The following is a 16,406-nucleotide window of genomic DNA, read 5'->3' on the forward strand; positions in this document are numbered from 1 at the left end:
TTCAACCACCAACAAGAATAAAAATGGTGATCATGAATCACATTGTTATATCCCTTTAAAAGGATCGATATTATCAGTTGATGATGTAGTCATTATAGCCAGAAATTGGGTTAATTGAAACATCACTGAATCCACCCTTTCCATCTATAGAAAAAGCCACATATCCTCAAAATTACAAAGTGGGAGTGTTGATTTACATTGTTAGAAATCTTTTCCATATTTGCTTTAGTTACATAGTATTACTTAGATCATCTGCTTCAACCGACAATCGATGGATTCATTTTCCCCTAAAACGCCATCTGAAATTTGTTTATATAAATAAAATCTCCATTTGAACCTGAATATTAAAGATGGAATGACAAGCTTCAACATCCGACAAACCAAAATGCATCGAAGATTTATAGTTCTTTAAAAAAATAATCAAAATCCAACCTTTTCATGTAATTGCTTTCTCGGTGTTTTCAACTTTAAAAGTTGTAAAATTAATTATTCACGACTACTTATTGTTTTAATACGTAGGTGAAATAGAATGAAATTTTATTGTGGAAGAAACCATGTAAAGTGAAATGACATACAACACATTATAATCATAAGATTTAAAATTTAGCTTATAAATTTTTTATATCCTTATAGTTGTTTTGTTGGAGTATTGGAAACAACGAAAAGAATTCAAAAAATCTATTTTAATAGCATCCAACGTATATGCAATATCACAATTAGGCTTTTAAATATGACTATATACCCAAATTACTTTTATACCCCCATAACCATTTCAGCTCTTTTTTAATGGAAACATGAAAACAAAAGCAAAATCGGAAAAATATAAAGGCTAAACTAAATTACCTTTAGCTCCATAGTTATTTCTATACTGTTAGCTATTAGCCATAATATAAATTTACGAAAATATTTAAAAGGGCTATAAGAATATCACTAGAAGTAGTTCCTTTTTATAATGAAAATATCCAGCTTTATAAAAAGTAGTTCTCTTTGGTGACATGTTTCTTTAATAAAATGGATTAAAATATGCAATATATTAAATATAAATATTAAAAAATAAAGTGGTTTTGTCAGAGAGAAACCTCCAAATTAATTAGTTGTATCTCGTAACCAATACTAAATTGGAAAAACTAATTTTAATAGCATACAATGGTGAAAATATGAAGGGAGAGGTTAAATCGAAAAAATATTTTACGGCTAAACTAAATTACCTTTACATCCTATAACTATTTTTACACCCTTAGTTAATGGTCACGATATAAGAATATATGGAGAGTTAAAAATAAGAATAAAATATCCAGCTTCGTTAAAAGTAGTTCTCTTTGTATATTAGAATAAATGATATACATACTATTACAAAATTGTAAAAAACTCGAATATTAGAATAATGAACCTAGAGAAACAAAGATTAAGAGTGTGTTTGACACCGGTGGAGTGAAGTTAGTTGAGGTACGTATTTGGAGGAGGTGGTTCATATTACTCCTATTTGACATAAATTTTTAGTGTGGAATTGATTTTCTTGTCAACCTCATCCGAGCTAATTCCACCTTTGTTTTCCACCCACATATAAATAAAGTTTTCCACCTTTATTTTTTTCTCTTCTTCTCAAAGCTTTGCTATAGAAATGAAACTTTTGAATCTCATCCAGGTGCATCTCAGCATTCTTCTTATGTTTGCATCATGAATCATGATCAAATATTCTTTTTTCTTTCTCTAATGGGGTCGTATCCATTATCTTTTAATGGATTATCGAACCTAGATTTTTTAGAGCTAAACAATCGGTACCTTTTTGATTTCTAGAAACATGAATCTGATTTACTTGTTTTATGATATACAAACAATAGGGGTAACAAAGTTTTCATGATCAATTTGATGTTTCTTTTGTTGTTTTCTACAACATGAATCCGATTTACTTAATTTATGATTTATGTATGTTTAGTAGATCATAAAACATGAGTTTGTGATCAAAAATGCCCTTACCAATTTCACCACATCATTTATTTCTGGCTCTTCATCCAGATTATTTGAAGCACAGATTACTGCTATATGTATCGAGTTGTTTCGCTGCCTTTTACCGCTAACTTTCATGCTAAACACCGATATTGTGCAAGAGGTAGTCGAAACCACTTGAAATTCAAGTTTTAGGTACTTGGATCTACTTAAGAATTTAGTATCAGTGGTGCCAAAGGCGTCCGAAGAGAAAACCAAAATTATCTATTTCCTATTTCCTTTTTCTATGAAAAAGAAAAACCTTTTCAATCTTTGGCTCTCTCTTAATATAAGTGATTGAAATCTTTCCTGGGTTGTACATATTTTTTCGTTTTAGAACCTTTTTTTTCAAAAAAAAAAAAAATCTTTAGCTCGCTCTCTTCTTTCCTTTCTTCTTCTTTCTAGGAAAAAAAAATTCTAACCTCCATTACTATCTTGATTAGATTTGGTCCTTTTTGGACCAGATCTGAGCGAGAATTCCTTCTCTTTTTAAGTTTTAGCAGGCAATTTTTCAATAAAACTTATTTTTCTTTTGTTTTTTATGTTATTCGACATATTTCTTCGCTATTTGGGGCGATTTTCTCTTCGCTTTGAGAGCGATTTATTCAAACCTTGATCGCTGGTTTGTGGCTAGCTATTCTCGATTCAAGAACATCCTTGATTCAACACGATATTGCTTTGGATCCATATTCAAAGGGATTTAGGGCATCTGAGTACGTCTGGATCTACAAGATTATGGGAAAATTACTCTCTTCCTTTAGGAGCATCTTTTGTTGTAGAAGAAAAAAATCAGAGCAGATGGTCGGAACCGATTCAGGGTAATACCTGTTAGAGTATAGCTCGGTTGAACCCACCAAGAGTTGGTATGTCAAGTTTGGTTGTCATATTTTAGTGAATCGAAACTCATTTAAAGAGTCGCTTGATTATATAATAGAGTCAACTTCGTATAGGTTAGCTTGAAAGTGTTAGGATATGAGACTTACACGTATTACATAAAGACTTGAAGAATGAGAAGAAGTATGGAGCTACAACGACAACATCATCCTTCCTCTTGAGGTTAGTAATATTTGACTTGAACTGTTTCTTTCCCTAACGTATCTTTCAAGTCGTGCATATTGAAAACATAACTGCGAAGCTGTGTATGAAACTCTAGTTAGACATAGTATTAAGGAATACAATACGAGGTTTATTTCTTAACCATTAAACTTTGTATATAAGACATCGACATGATCATATGAATGCTATTGTGATTATGTATGGGTATGAGTGAAGATTTCATCCTAGGAAACAATGTTTTACATTCGTTTAAAGGAAGTAAGTTCATAAACTCGTTTTGTGAATCGAAAAGGAAATTGCTAGGCTTATTGATATTGCCATTCATTGCAAATCTATTTTGAATTACCAATATGTGTGTTTAGTATAACCACTCATAAACTTGTTTATGTATCTTGGTAAAACTATTCACAAGGCCTGACTTATGTATTGGTATGACTTTTATTAGTGAAACCGATCTTAAGTAATCACTCAAGATGGTATGATCGATGCCTTGTAAATAAATACTTTTATCTAGTCATTGGGGAACCTATCCTAGTAAGAGGTGCAAAAAATTTGCAAGAGGGAATCGATCCTTGTAAGAGGTGCAACACGTTTTTAGTAGATGGGGGAACCGATCCTATGAACATGTGCAACAAGTTTTTAGTTTTGGGGGAACTGATCCTATGGACATGTGCAACCGAATATAGGTAGTTACCATAAATTGTGGGGAACCGATCCTAGTACCTAGTCAACCGAATTTTACTAACTAGCGTGACTATGCACAGTACTCACATGGAGGTAGAACCGAACTTGTTTTGGTAGAACCGTGAAACCCATAATTGGTGATTTGATAGGATAATCAATCACATATTTCTTGGAATTCATACGAACCAATTCTAAACTTGTTTGGAAGTGTGGCAAATTGTTTCCAAGATTGTAAGCATGAAAAAGGACTTGCAAAGTAAAGATGTCGACATACTTTGAACATGTGCAGTAACTCTTATCATTAATTGTTCAAAGATATTCCTTAATAACTAAAGGAGAATCCCAGGATCGAAATAAAATTGAGAATCTTTTAATTAAGGTTTCTTAGTTTTTATATGCTATTTAATCTCCAGCAATTAAATGCATATCTTTAGATAATAATAATTAGTTATGTGCATTTACTGATTATAGATTTTTCTATTGAGATTTCGGTTAATTTTTGGACAGTGCATTTTCAGGAATTATGAAAACCGATTTTATGTTTATTGCATATCTTTGAGAATATTCGGTTTTTTGAAATTCCTTGGTGTCCAAACTTCCTTGTCAATAAATATTGAAGTTTGCATTTCTAGCAAACTAATCCTCAGAGCCATCAAAACTACCTAGTTGTGTTGTTACTAGTGGAACCGCCTATTCGGATAGGAAAGTAATCTAATTAGGCGAAATCTCTTACGGCCGCTCAGTTTAAAGACTTCTTTGGGATTGAGAAGCTCTATTAGTACCGTTGGTGGGAAACTAGATAATTGCAGTTTATTATTAGTTTTCGATTGATTTGATTGACTAACGGTTGTTGAACTTTGATTGCACCTAGTTTGTTTATGCTTGAGAATCTTCTCTTCTGATATAAGATTCACTCAAACTAGATCGAAGTTTCGATGGGTATCTTTAGACTGTTTGTAGTTCTAAAGATGTCTTGTGATAATCCAACGTTAACAGACTCCATTCTGTGTGTGATTGATCACGAGAGATTCAAGTTGATTGTGTGCAGATATTGATTGAATATTAAAGAAGATTTGAAGACAAGAAGACTTTTTGGATTCATAATCTTTGGTGTACACAATACTTGTTTCGTCTGGAAAGGGATCCAACTATAATCGATTTATCGTTGTGATAGATTGGATTGATTAGTTGAGTAGATCGGTATCAATACACTTCTTTGTGATTAATAGTATTGATTGCATAGTCTAACAATTACTTCGGTAGTTGTTGAGAGATTGATCTAAGGACCCAACAAAGGAGTTTATTGGTTAAACGGAAGAGTCTTTGTCAAACTCATATCACGTTGTTTGAAAAGAGTTGTTACCGAACATATTTGTTGTGCCTTTACTGTTTGGAATACGAACCAAAGGAATTGTTCCAAGTGCGTGACTTATTAACAAGTTGGAAGCGCATGGATACTGAGGAAACTAGGTGAACTATAGGTTCAGTTGCTTTGTCTCAACTATACGAAGTTGGTTTGATTTTGTATAGCGGCTTAATTCTGAGAGTATTCAATTCTGGACTAGGTCCCGGGGGTTTTATGCATTTGCGGTTTCCTCGTTAACAAAATCTTGCTGTGTCATTTACTTTTATTTTCCACAATTATGATTGTTGTTATTATAATTTAAAGTAAATTACACAAATGTTAATTCCTATTTTACTTGATAGACAATCCCTAGAGTTTAGTTGAGTCCGAACCTATTATCAAGTAAACATATTTCGTTGTTGTATTGTATCGATCTTGTATCCATAGTCAATCACACAAGTTATCTTGTTGTCGTATTGTCTCGATCTCGTATCCATAGACGATCACACGAAGTGTGAACCGATTAGTTGTATTGTCTCGACTCAGTCTATAGACAATCACTTTCGGAGAAAGGACTTATAGGTGGAAAAGTTTTAGATTGAGGTATATTTGGGTACCCTCGTCTTTTCAATACCATCATTCTTCTCTACTACATATACAGAAATTGGATATCGTTGTGGTTGATGGCTCAGTCTCTTCGCGATTTACTTGTAATTGATATCTATATTTGTAATAGGGTATTGATCATCTTGTATTTTGATGTTTTTGTTATTCTTGTAAGCGATCATATAATCACAATTTTGATATGAACATACCGAAATTATTGATTGACAAAAAAAACAAAAAAAAAAACAAAAACCTTTTCAATTTTTATTGTCGGGGATGAAATGTGCATTTTATTAAATAAACATTGCTAAGAATTAATTAGTCAATCAACTTAAATTAATATGAAAAAACATGTACGATTTGCCTTCTTTGTACTTGTCTTAGACTAAAGGCATCGATACTTACGAATAATGGAAATCTTAAAGGTACATGGGCATGGGCATATTGTTGGGTGCAATAATCAAAAACAAAGAAAAATCAAATAAGCAAAAGTTATTGATACTTAGCTTCTTTATAATGGAAGTGATTGCTTTGACGAAACGAACAAGCTCCCCGTATCTCCGCAACAGCAACAAGGCAAAACTTTGGAAAATAGAGTGAGTCACGTGTTCAACACGCTGTCCTTAAGACATTAGCGCCCGGCTACACTCAAGAGTGATGCTATAGCCCTCACAGGACGGATATCTCCAGGATAAAACACCCTAATACACCTACTACTAGCATATGTAGTAGATGCTCAACTTGAGCTTGGCAACTCCGAAAAAACCGTTAAGGAAAATCGCGAATGCTTAAAAACCGCTATAAAATATTTTCCCTTAGGGGTCCCTCTAAAATATAGAGCAACCCCTTTCCCATAGATTTTACAAAAGTAGTGAATTTCTTTATATAATTGACAAATACAACTTAAGAAGAAAAACTCCCCGATGTGGGACTAAAAGCTTTATATAGTTTCTTAAAACTACTAAAAATTGGAAACTCCACGATGTGGGACTAAAAAGTTTCATTCACAAAATAAAACAATAAATTATAATTTTTTATTAAAACTTTAAAAAATTATTTTTATTAATCGTTTTCCAACAATCCCCCACATGAATGAAAACTCAATAAAACATGAAAACACAGATAGATCTTGGTAAATAAACATCCCAACCTCACGATCCAAACAGACTGATCGTGCAAGTGTTGAAATCATACTAGTCATTTCTACGTCCTCTCCCTCACAAAAAGTGTGTTGACCCCAGGGTCATACTATGGATTGCATAAATCATAATAGTATTGAGAGCTTTCATCTTTAATTCTCACATGGTGAGACTATAGGTATCTTTCACCAAAGTGAAAAAGCATGAACTAGTGAACCCTTAGTGACCTTTAGGTCCTAAGTTCCAGTAATACCAAAACCATCAAAATGAAAATCACATAAAAAACGCAGGAAATACCATTTTAGGCAGAGGTGTCCATGAGGTCTTGAACCTTTGCTTAGTGAGATATTACCAGAATTACTTGCTAGAGACAGTGAACTATGTCTTGAACTGCTAGCATTTGATGTAATTCGTGATAACAACCACGGGTGATATCTCCAAGATTGCTGCCAAGCTCGTGCCGTTTTGTCCGTTTTGGCCCTGGACGTATCCTGTTTCTCAGAATGCTCTAGAGAATCAGCTCATATTCTCACAGGAAGCGACCCACTTCCTCATTCAGATAGGTGAGTTTCCATAAAGAGTGTTACTGCTACACCCCCTTCAATCTTAAATTGAAACTATAGAACTCATTAAGACTTATTAAAAAGTCATCCTCCACATGCAGTCACACTATCACGTCTACACCATAGGGAAGGGACAGAGAATGAAAATCTCTGATAGTGTTTACCTTTACCCACCACAAATTAGTTGTCTCATTCGAAACCTTGATCATGGGATCTCCAGTCAGCAAGGTTGAGTATCCTTCATGGCAAGTTTAATATATGAGCTTAAGCCCCAACCCCCTCGATGCATTTTTAACTATCTCTTTGTACAAACCTTTCGTCAAAGATTGCGCGATATTCTCCTTGGACTTTATCCAATCAATGGAAATAACGCCGATTGAGATTAGTTATTTCTTAGCTTTAACTATTATAGCTTGGCTAACACAATGTATAGATATAGCTGGCACAGGCCTATGCCAAAGAGGAATGTCTTCTAAAAATCATCTTAGGCACTCGGCCCCCTCTCATGCTTTATCTAACGCAATACTCTCAGATTCCATAATGAATTGAGCGATATGTTTGTTTGGAAATCTTCCAACAACAAACCCACATGTTAGAGTGAAACCATATCCACTCGTAGACTTAGACTCCTCTGAGTCAACTATCCAGTTTGCATCATAAAGTCCCAAGGACAACAAGATACCTTTCATAAATCAAAAGAGTATTTTAGGTACCATAATACTCTACTCAGTGCATCTGAATTCTCTTGCTCTGGACTACAATTATATCCACTTAACTTACTCATAATATAGGCAATGTCTGGACTCTTACAGTTCATTAAATTCATCAGACATCCTATAACTTTTGAGTATTCAAGTTAAGATACTCCACTACCCTTATTTTTCTTGAGACTACAAGAATACGTACGAAGTACAAGCAGGTTTACAATCAGACTGATTGTATCTCTTAAGCACAACTCAACATAATGAGAACGACTAAGACTTATAAATGTTTGATTATCTTCTAATCCTCATCCCTAAGATTACATCAAAAGGGCCCAAGTCTTTCAAGTCAATGTTCTCATTCAGTGCATGTTTTTAGTGGAATTGATCACATCTATGTTTGTATCAAGCATATCATCAACATACAAGCATACAATTACACAGACATCCTTAACAAGTTACTAGATATACTTGTCAGATTCATTAATTTAAATCCACTATCCATTATCACATGATTAAATTTTCCATGTCACTGTTTACGTGCTTATTTGAAAACCATACAAAGATTTTTCAAATTACAAACTTTGTATTCACAACCTTTCACTACAAAGTCTTCAGGTTGATCTATGTAAATTTCTTTACCTAATTCACGGTTTTAGAAAAAGCTGTCTTAACATCCATCTGATGTATCTCTACGTTCTTTATGGCAGCAATAACAATTAGTATCTCAACGGAAGTAATTTCCGTCACAATTGAATTAGAATCAAGGAAATCTACACCTTTTTTAGTTTATAGCCTTTAGCTACCAACTTAGCTTAATATTTTTCCACAGTTTCATCTACCTATCGTTTCCTCTTAAAGACTCATTTACATCCCATGGTCTTACAACCTGGAGGTAAACTAGAAGCTCCCAAGTCTGGTTCCAACGGACTGAGTCCATTTCACTAAATGAAGCTTCTTACCAGAATGGGGTTTCAGTAGATATTAAGGCTTCTTTACAAGTCTGTGGCTCAGACTAAGCTAGGCATGTTATGAAGTCGGTTTCATAAGAAGTCTCAAGTCTAATTATTTTACTTCTCTTAGGCTCAACATCAACTTCATCTTCCTTTAAAATAAGTTCTGACTATTTGAAGATAAATCTAGGGGATCAACAACACATCTCTAATGAGGTACAGGTTTAGAATAAACATGTTCAAAGAACTCAGCATCCCTAGATTCCGTAATAATATTCACACCAATGTCAGAAAAAATCAGAACACACAACCAAAAATCTATTTGTAGAAGTATACTCAATATACCCTATAGAAAACACAATCAACATTTTTGGTTTCAATCTAGTTCTTTTAGGAAGAGGAATTACAATCTTAGTCAAACGCCCCCACACTTTGACACATTCATAAGAAGGTCATCTACCGTTCCATAAACCATATGGAGTTTCATCTGATTCTTAAAAGGGTACTTTATTCAGGATATACTAGTTAAGAGGACTGCCTCCCCCCACAAGGCCGCAGGTAATCCTGAACTAATCAACATGGAAATTATCATCTCCTTAAGGATACGGTTGTTATGTTCAAGGCTTCTAATTGGTTTCCAACTTCAAGTTTATACATCTTAAGGCTTCTAAGGCGTCATCCTTATCCTAAGCAAGTATACAAGATAGTACCTCGTACAATCATCTACGGAAGTTATAACCATCTTTTACCACAGTGGTTTTGGGTTGAAATGTCAACTAGGCCTAACTGAATTAATTCTAAAGGCTTAGAATTACTCTGAACATTTGTGCTAAAAGATTTTATAGCATATTTTGATTCTTCACAGATTTCACTTTTGTGTTCAAAATCCAAACTAAATTTGGGTACGAAGCCTATGCTAGCCAGTTAAGCATTGACTTATAAGTTTACGGTTCCAAGTCTACCACGTAAAACAATCAATCACACAAAGATATCACAAGAATCAACTACGTTCACATCATCAGTTTTTCCGTTAAGCTTATATAGACCCAAAGTCCTATAACTCTTGCTTAAAAAATCACTGCCTAGTTACAACAAGTTTTCCAGATTCAATTAAGATCTTAAATATTTTTCCATCTACAACAGAACAAGATACAAGATTTTCGCATATGCTCGGAACATGAAAACTTCATTCAATGTGAGAATATTACAGATATGAGCTTCTGCTCGACCTTTTCCTTTTATGCAACCTCTATTGCATATGAGTTACTCAATAAGAGTTTCTCGACATCCCCTATCCTATGATAGGAGGTGAACAGGTCTCTGTTTCAACAAACATTCTTGGTGGCTCCAGAGTCCACCTACTGGTCTCTCACATTGGTTATTAAAATAACTTCCGACATCATGCCACCAAACTCGTTCTAGTTTGTTTCAACTAAATTAGCATTAACTTTCTACTTATTAAGGTTTTTATGTTGTCTACAATTTACTGCCGCGTGGCCAGAAATTTTACAAACATAACACTCACCCTTAACTAAAGTAATTCCGGATTCAGGTTTACGAAATATACCTTTATCATGAAGACCATGCTTAGAGTTGCGTTCGATGTTCTCACCTTTGCCATCTTTGGAAGATTTGTTTCCAACCACATGCGGCTATTAGCCATGTCCCTCGGAGATGACACCTTTATTCACAAATCACAATTCCAAATCAGAAAGTAAAATATGAGTTTTGAAGATAACATCTATATATACAAACTTCGTTTGAATCAGCGTTTCAAAAAACTCATGGTTACCCCACAAAAATTAATTTAGTTAACAACAATTTTCTGCTCGTCAGAATTTTTCAGAAACGTTTTTCTGTTTTGTAAAATATCAAAAAAATACTTTTACAACTCCAAAAATTCTGAAATTTTACGCGGGTAACTATCAGGATGTCTACTACGTTGTGTCAAAAGGGTTCATCGAAATTCCTTCTAGATTAAAAGATAAAATTGAAACTCTACAGCTGACCAGAAATTCGTTTTTGTTTTTCACTCCACAATTAACATCCATGATTCACAAACCAATCAATCGTTTTCGATTATTACAAATACTAATGTCTTAAGATTGTTGGGTGCAATAATCAAAAACAAAGAAAAATCAAATAAGCAAAAGTTATTGATACTTAGCTTCTTTATAATGGAAGTGATTGCTTTGACGAAACGAACAAGCTCCCCGTATCTCCGCAACAGCAACAAGGCAAAACTTTGGAAAATAGAGTGAGTCACGTGTTCAACACGCTGTCCTTAAGACATTAGCGCCCGGCTACACTCAAGAGTGATGCTATAGCCCTCACAGGACGGATATCTCCAGGATAAAACACCCTAATACACCTACTACTAGCATATGTAGTAGATGCTCAACTTGAGCTTGGCAACTCCGAAAAAACCGTTAAGGAAAATCGCGAATGCTTAAAAACCGCTATAAAATATTTTCCCTTAGGGATCCCTCTAAAATATAGAGCAACCCATTTCCCCTAGATTTTACAAAAGTAGTGAATTTCTTTATATAATTGACAAATACAACTTAAGAAGAAAAACTCCCCGATGTGGGACTAAAAGCTTTATATAGTTTCTTAAAACTACTAAAAATTGGAAACTCCACGATGTGGGACTAAAAAGTTTCATTCACAAATAAAACAATAAATTATAATTTTTTATTAAAACTTTAAAAAATTATTTTTTATTAATCGTTTTCCAACACATATTCCCTAAGCTATACTAGTTGTCGATGATAGCCATTTGTGAACCATAACAAAATATATTGTGGAATAACAATGCATAGTTTTGGCTAATAATAATCAAACAGCTCTGGATCCAATTGACAATTAATCAGCTTTATTATAGTCAAATCGTACGGACCTTTTCAAAGAGAACAATAAACCATGAACACCTTTTTAGGATTTCTAGGGTCGAGGAATTTGTTTCCTCTTGACAAAGGGACAGTTCATTAGTTGGTTCTTCCCCATGGCATATCGGGACATACATCTAAGACCAAGGTGAGACCTAAATGTAATTAAATCTCCCCAACTGCTTGTAATTGAAAGCACGGCTGCAAATTGAGGGTATCATTTTGATTGGAGTGTACCAATCCCTTACCCAAAATATGTTTTATCTTGTATGTAATTTGATACACTTCCAAACAAAGTGGTATCTCATTAGCAGCATTGAATAAAAGTAGAAGAATGGGCACATCCGAACACAAACATACTTCAGAGATAAACGATGGGGGCATCCGCTCCAAAATTAACCAACATCATATAACAGCAGACTCCAAATATTAAAAAAACCAAGCTACCACACACTACAACTCTACATATAATACTCCCTCCGTTACTTTTTAATATGCCATTTTTTATAAATAAATATTTTAAAAAAATAGGTCTGTTTCCTAATTGGGAAAGTCAAATGTTACTTTAATTTTCTGAGACCACTTTTCTTTTAACTTTTTTTGATGACAAGTGTTATGTGGACCATTTCACTTATTTCTTTGGCTGACAAGTATCATTGGGACCATTTCACTTCACTTCTTTTATTGACAAGTGTCTAGAGGACCACTTTCAATAATTAGTTCTCTTAATTTTTCTTAATTTTCTCAAAAAAAGAAAACTGACTTATTAAAAAATAACGGAGGAAATAACAAACAAGTGAAACAGACCCGGGATTTGGTCCGACTCAAAATTCGTAGTTGTTTGGTGAACTCAAACTACAGTGGGAGTTTGTGTAGCCATTTGCACGACCCATGGCCATGAAACTAGGCCAGGTTCATTGCAGGAATAGGAAGATCCAAGATGGTGAAAATACTCACGGTACTTAGAGCATTTTGTGAGAAAATGCACACATATCAGGTAGTATAGGGCAGGTAGAAAAGACAAAAAATCACAACCTCAACGTTAAATTGTGAAACCAACAAGTTATTACAAAATCATAATTAAAACCTTCCCAACTAAAAAATTATGCAAAACCACAATCCTTAATACAATGTAGGTGCAGCATAGATAAACAATGGGCTGAATATTTTTTCTTAAGAAAACGTGGACTGAGAAGGACTGCCGTATTTGTAACTGGCTTTGACGACATAATTACTTGCATGCGCTTCTGCAACCCATCAGATTTTGCGCCGAAGTTATCCGCATACACATCTCTACTGCAACCGGTTTTGTCTTTAAAAAACAGAAAATGATATGCTGATCGAGAAAAAATCCGATAGAGATAACACGTAGGGTCTTCTTCACCCCCTTTACAATCTATACGCTAAAAGGCCATCCCAAGCACCATCGGATTTCCCTTGGGAGAAATCTCAAAACATTTCTTGGCAAATGCAAAATTATTTCTAAATAATGTATGTTTAGTGTAAACTCGAGTACGTGACACTAGTCACTCAAGCAAAGGTACTATTGACACCAACCGGACTAAGTAAACCATGGGCTTGCATTAAGAAAAAGGTGGGACTCAAAACACCAATTACGTCACGTCTTTACGTTTTAAAACCAACAGCACAGTCGGTGCCTAGAAAAATCCAGTATGCGAAATATCAGTCGAAGCAATATGCGGCTGACCTGCGTAAGTTAGTCATAAAGTGACCCAAAATTACACCAACGCGCGCGTAACCGATCTCTAGATTTTATCGCAAGGTCAAAATCGTCATTTAGAAAGAAAACCTCCGTCTATAAAAACTAGCGTCTTCCCCTTCTTTATCACAGAAATTATAAGTCATTTTGCTTCTCAATTTTCAAGAATCCAAATCACAAAAACACCATCAACCCACACTTTCAAAACCCTTTGATTCACAGTAGAATCAGAGAAAAGGATTCATTGATTTGCACCGGAACAGAAAAGAAAGATGTGTTTTCTGTTTATATGCAGTGGAGAAGAGAAGATTTTAGGAAGACAACAAGCACCAGGTTTATGTCCGTATTGTGGTGGGAAAGTACAATCGATGGATGTTGAAGTCCAATGGAGGTTTTTCTGTTTACCCCTCTGTTTTAAAACTAAGAGAAGATTTTTCTGTACTAATTGTTCTAAACGATTAGAAATGTACCCATCTAGTTAAAAGAGAAAAAGATAATTTCAAGATTTATCCTCTGTCGTTTTAGTTTTCTTCTGAAGAGGTTTAGATTTGTTGTTGTAGCTTGATGATTTGAGGGAATGGTTGTTAATACAAGTGCCATTAATTTGTTTCTCAAATGGGTTTTTCTTCTTCTTCATCTTTTTCCTTTAATTGAAATTAGTACATTAATCTGGTCATTTCACATTCACAGAATGAGTGTCATAATGATCTCTGTTTCTCTCTATCATGTGTGTGTCTCTGTCTGAGGGTCTGATTTTTTTTGAGATGGTTCGGAGTGTGACGTGTGAAGTTGAGATCAGACCATGCGAGGTGAGCTGTAATCTAGTCTTTTGTGTGATAAATGCAAAAAATGGGAATTGAAACTGAAGCCATTATTGGTTGTGAGGCAGGCTCATCTTTAAACAGCAAGTGAAAACGGAAATGAGCTTTTTCATTAATTTTCTGTATTTTTTGACGATGCAGACCGCAGCGGATGTAAAACGCCAGACATAGATCTAAAATTGAATTTACCGTCAGTTCTATTTTCTAACGGACGAAAGTTGTTCGATCGTCTGACCGCTGATCTGATTGATAATCACGTTTTGATGGGGAATCTTTCAATCAGTGGTTCAGAAATTTGGGGAACGCATTTTTTTTTATTTTTGATCTATGCTAGTACGGACTACGGAACCCCATGGCCTTTGAAAAAGATTCGACTGATGATAAAATTTACTTTCAGACTCGCAGTAAAATTTCATCCTGATCTCCATTTTTTTGGATAGAGTGGCCGAACAGTGGTGAGCTACACCTGGCCACTACTACGGCACGTAGTGAATGTTGTATGGAAGGTGGTTTAATTTTACTGCTGTATCGTTAATTCCACGCGGTGATTAATTATATTTCCAAAAATGGTGAAACTTTTATGACCCTCTTTTATCTTTCTTTCTAAAATGTTTAATACGGACTACTAATTATGCAGCTCAACGGCTCAAAATCAACCAATAGAAAAGAACTCGAATTCGTCGAAGGGATTCTATAGAACTTTTTATATTGTGTTTTTGGACACTTCTTCTCTGATGCTAGAGATTCGAACTGTCATTATCATTACATTGATAATTGACTCTTGAGCATAATTAGCAATGATCCATTCTACTTAATTATCAACGAAATCAGCATCATACTATCATTACTCGCTAGGACAACCAGTACACATCTTCCTCGTGAATTTGTCCCCTTCTTGTTTTGGAACTTTGCTAGATTTGGAAAATTATTTTGTGCTTTAAACCACAGAAAGGGGAACGAAAGAAATCAAAGAATTACTATCATCCATCGTGTCTATTAATGGGGGTATTATATTGCTTGGGTGTATGCCAATCCAAAATGGTTGTTAATGGGGGTATTATATTGTTTGGGGTACACCAATCCAAAAAGAATTTATTTTATTTTTTATATGGATTTTGGTGTACCCTAAGCAAAATGGTATCCTCCATTAGCAGCTTTGGGAGCCGGAAAACGTTGATTTCTACTTCACCAGTGTTGTAGTATTAAATTTGCGGTAAATACGGATTCGTTGCTCGGACTTGAATAGATTTAAAAACAAAAATATGTACAAAATTGTCACAAGATCAAGAGGAACCAGGACTCAGGATTCCAATGTGTTTCATATTCAAGTGGCTCAGAAAATAATCCTAAGCGATTATAGCTCAAAATAAAACAAGTATTAACTCTATGTTTGCCAAATTAGATTCCATAAAATATTACTTGTATATTATAAGCATGGCACATCAAGAATCCCTAGGACTAAGCATGTTCCATCAAACAAAATCACAAGTAATTAATTGAAATCATAAATCAATTAAAATCGGTGCAAAAAGTGAATTAAGAATTATTTAAATAACCACATGGCTGAAAAACAACTTCCTCCATCATCCCAGTATTGGGGTTTAGCTACTCATGATAATCATGTTCTCAAAATACATACTTGATGCTCAAAATATGATTAAAAGAGTGAAAAATATAATACAGTGAAACTACGACCCTCTTTAAGCGTCCATAAAAGAACGATACCTTAGTGCTGCTGTTGATAAGCGACGCTGGTATTCTGCTGTTGAAGAACGACGCAGGTCTACTGCTGCTAGCTCTGTTGAAGAACGACGGTCCTGGGGGGTCCGTTCTTCGTCTTCTTCTTCCTCCTCGAGCAGCAGCAGGAAGCTTTCCTGCAGCTTCCTGTTCTTCGTCTTCCAGCCTCTCTGCTGCGTCTCTGTGGTCTCTAAACTTCCCCAAACT

General features: G+C 34.7%; 1 protein-coding gene across 1 annotated transcript; it reads left to right on the plus strand.

Annotated features, from left to right (window-relative positions):
• Nucleotides 1-13,786: 13,786 nt before the first annotated feature.
• On the plus strand, nucleotides 13,787-14,268 carry LOC113293277. The gene has a single exon (XM_026541969.1). It carries the CDS (start codon nucleotides 13,914-13,916, stop codon nucleotides 14,121-14,123), a length of 210 nt encoding a protein of 69 aa, XP_026397754.1. The 5' UTR covers nucleotides 13,787-13,913; the 3' UTR covers nucleotides 14,124-14,268.
• The last annotated feature ends 2,138 nt before the right edge of the window (nucleotides 14,269-16,406 follow it).

Source organism: Papaver somniferum, chromosome 7, assembly GCF_003573695.1.
Source record: "Papaver somniferum cultivar HN1 chromosome 7, ASM357369v1, whole genome shotgun sequence".
Classification (NCBI taxonomy): domain Eukaryota; kingdom Viridiplantae; phylum Streptophyta; class Magnoliopsida; order Ranunculales; family Papaveraceae; genus Papaver; species Papaver somniferum.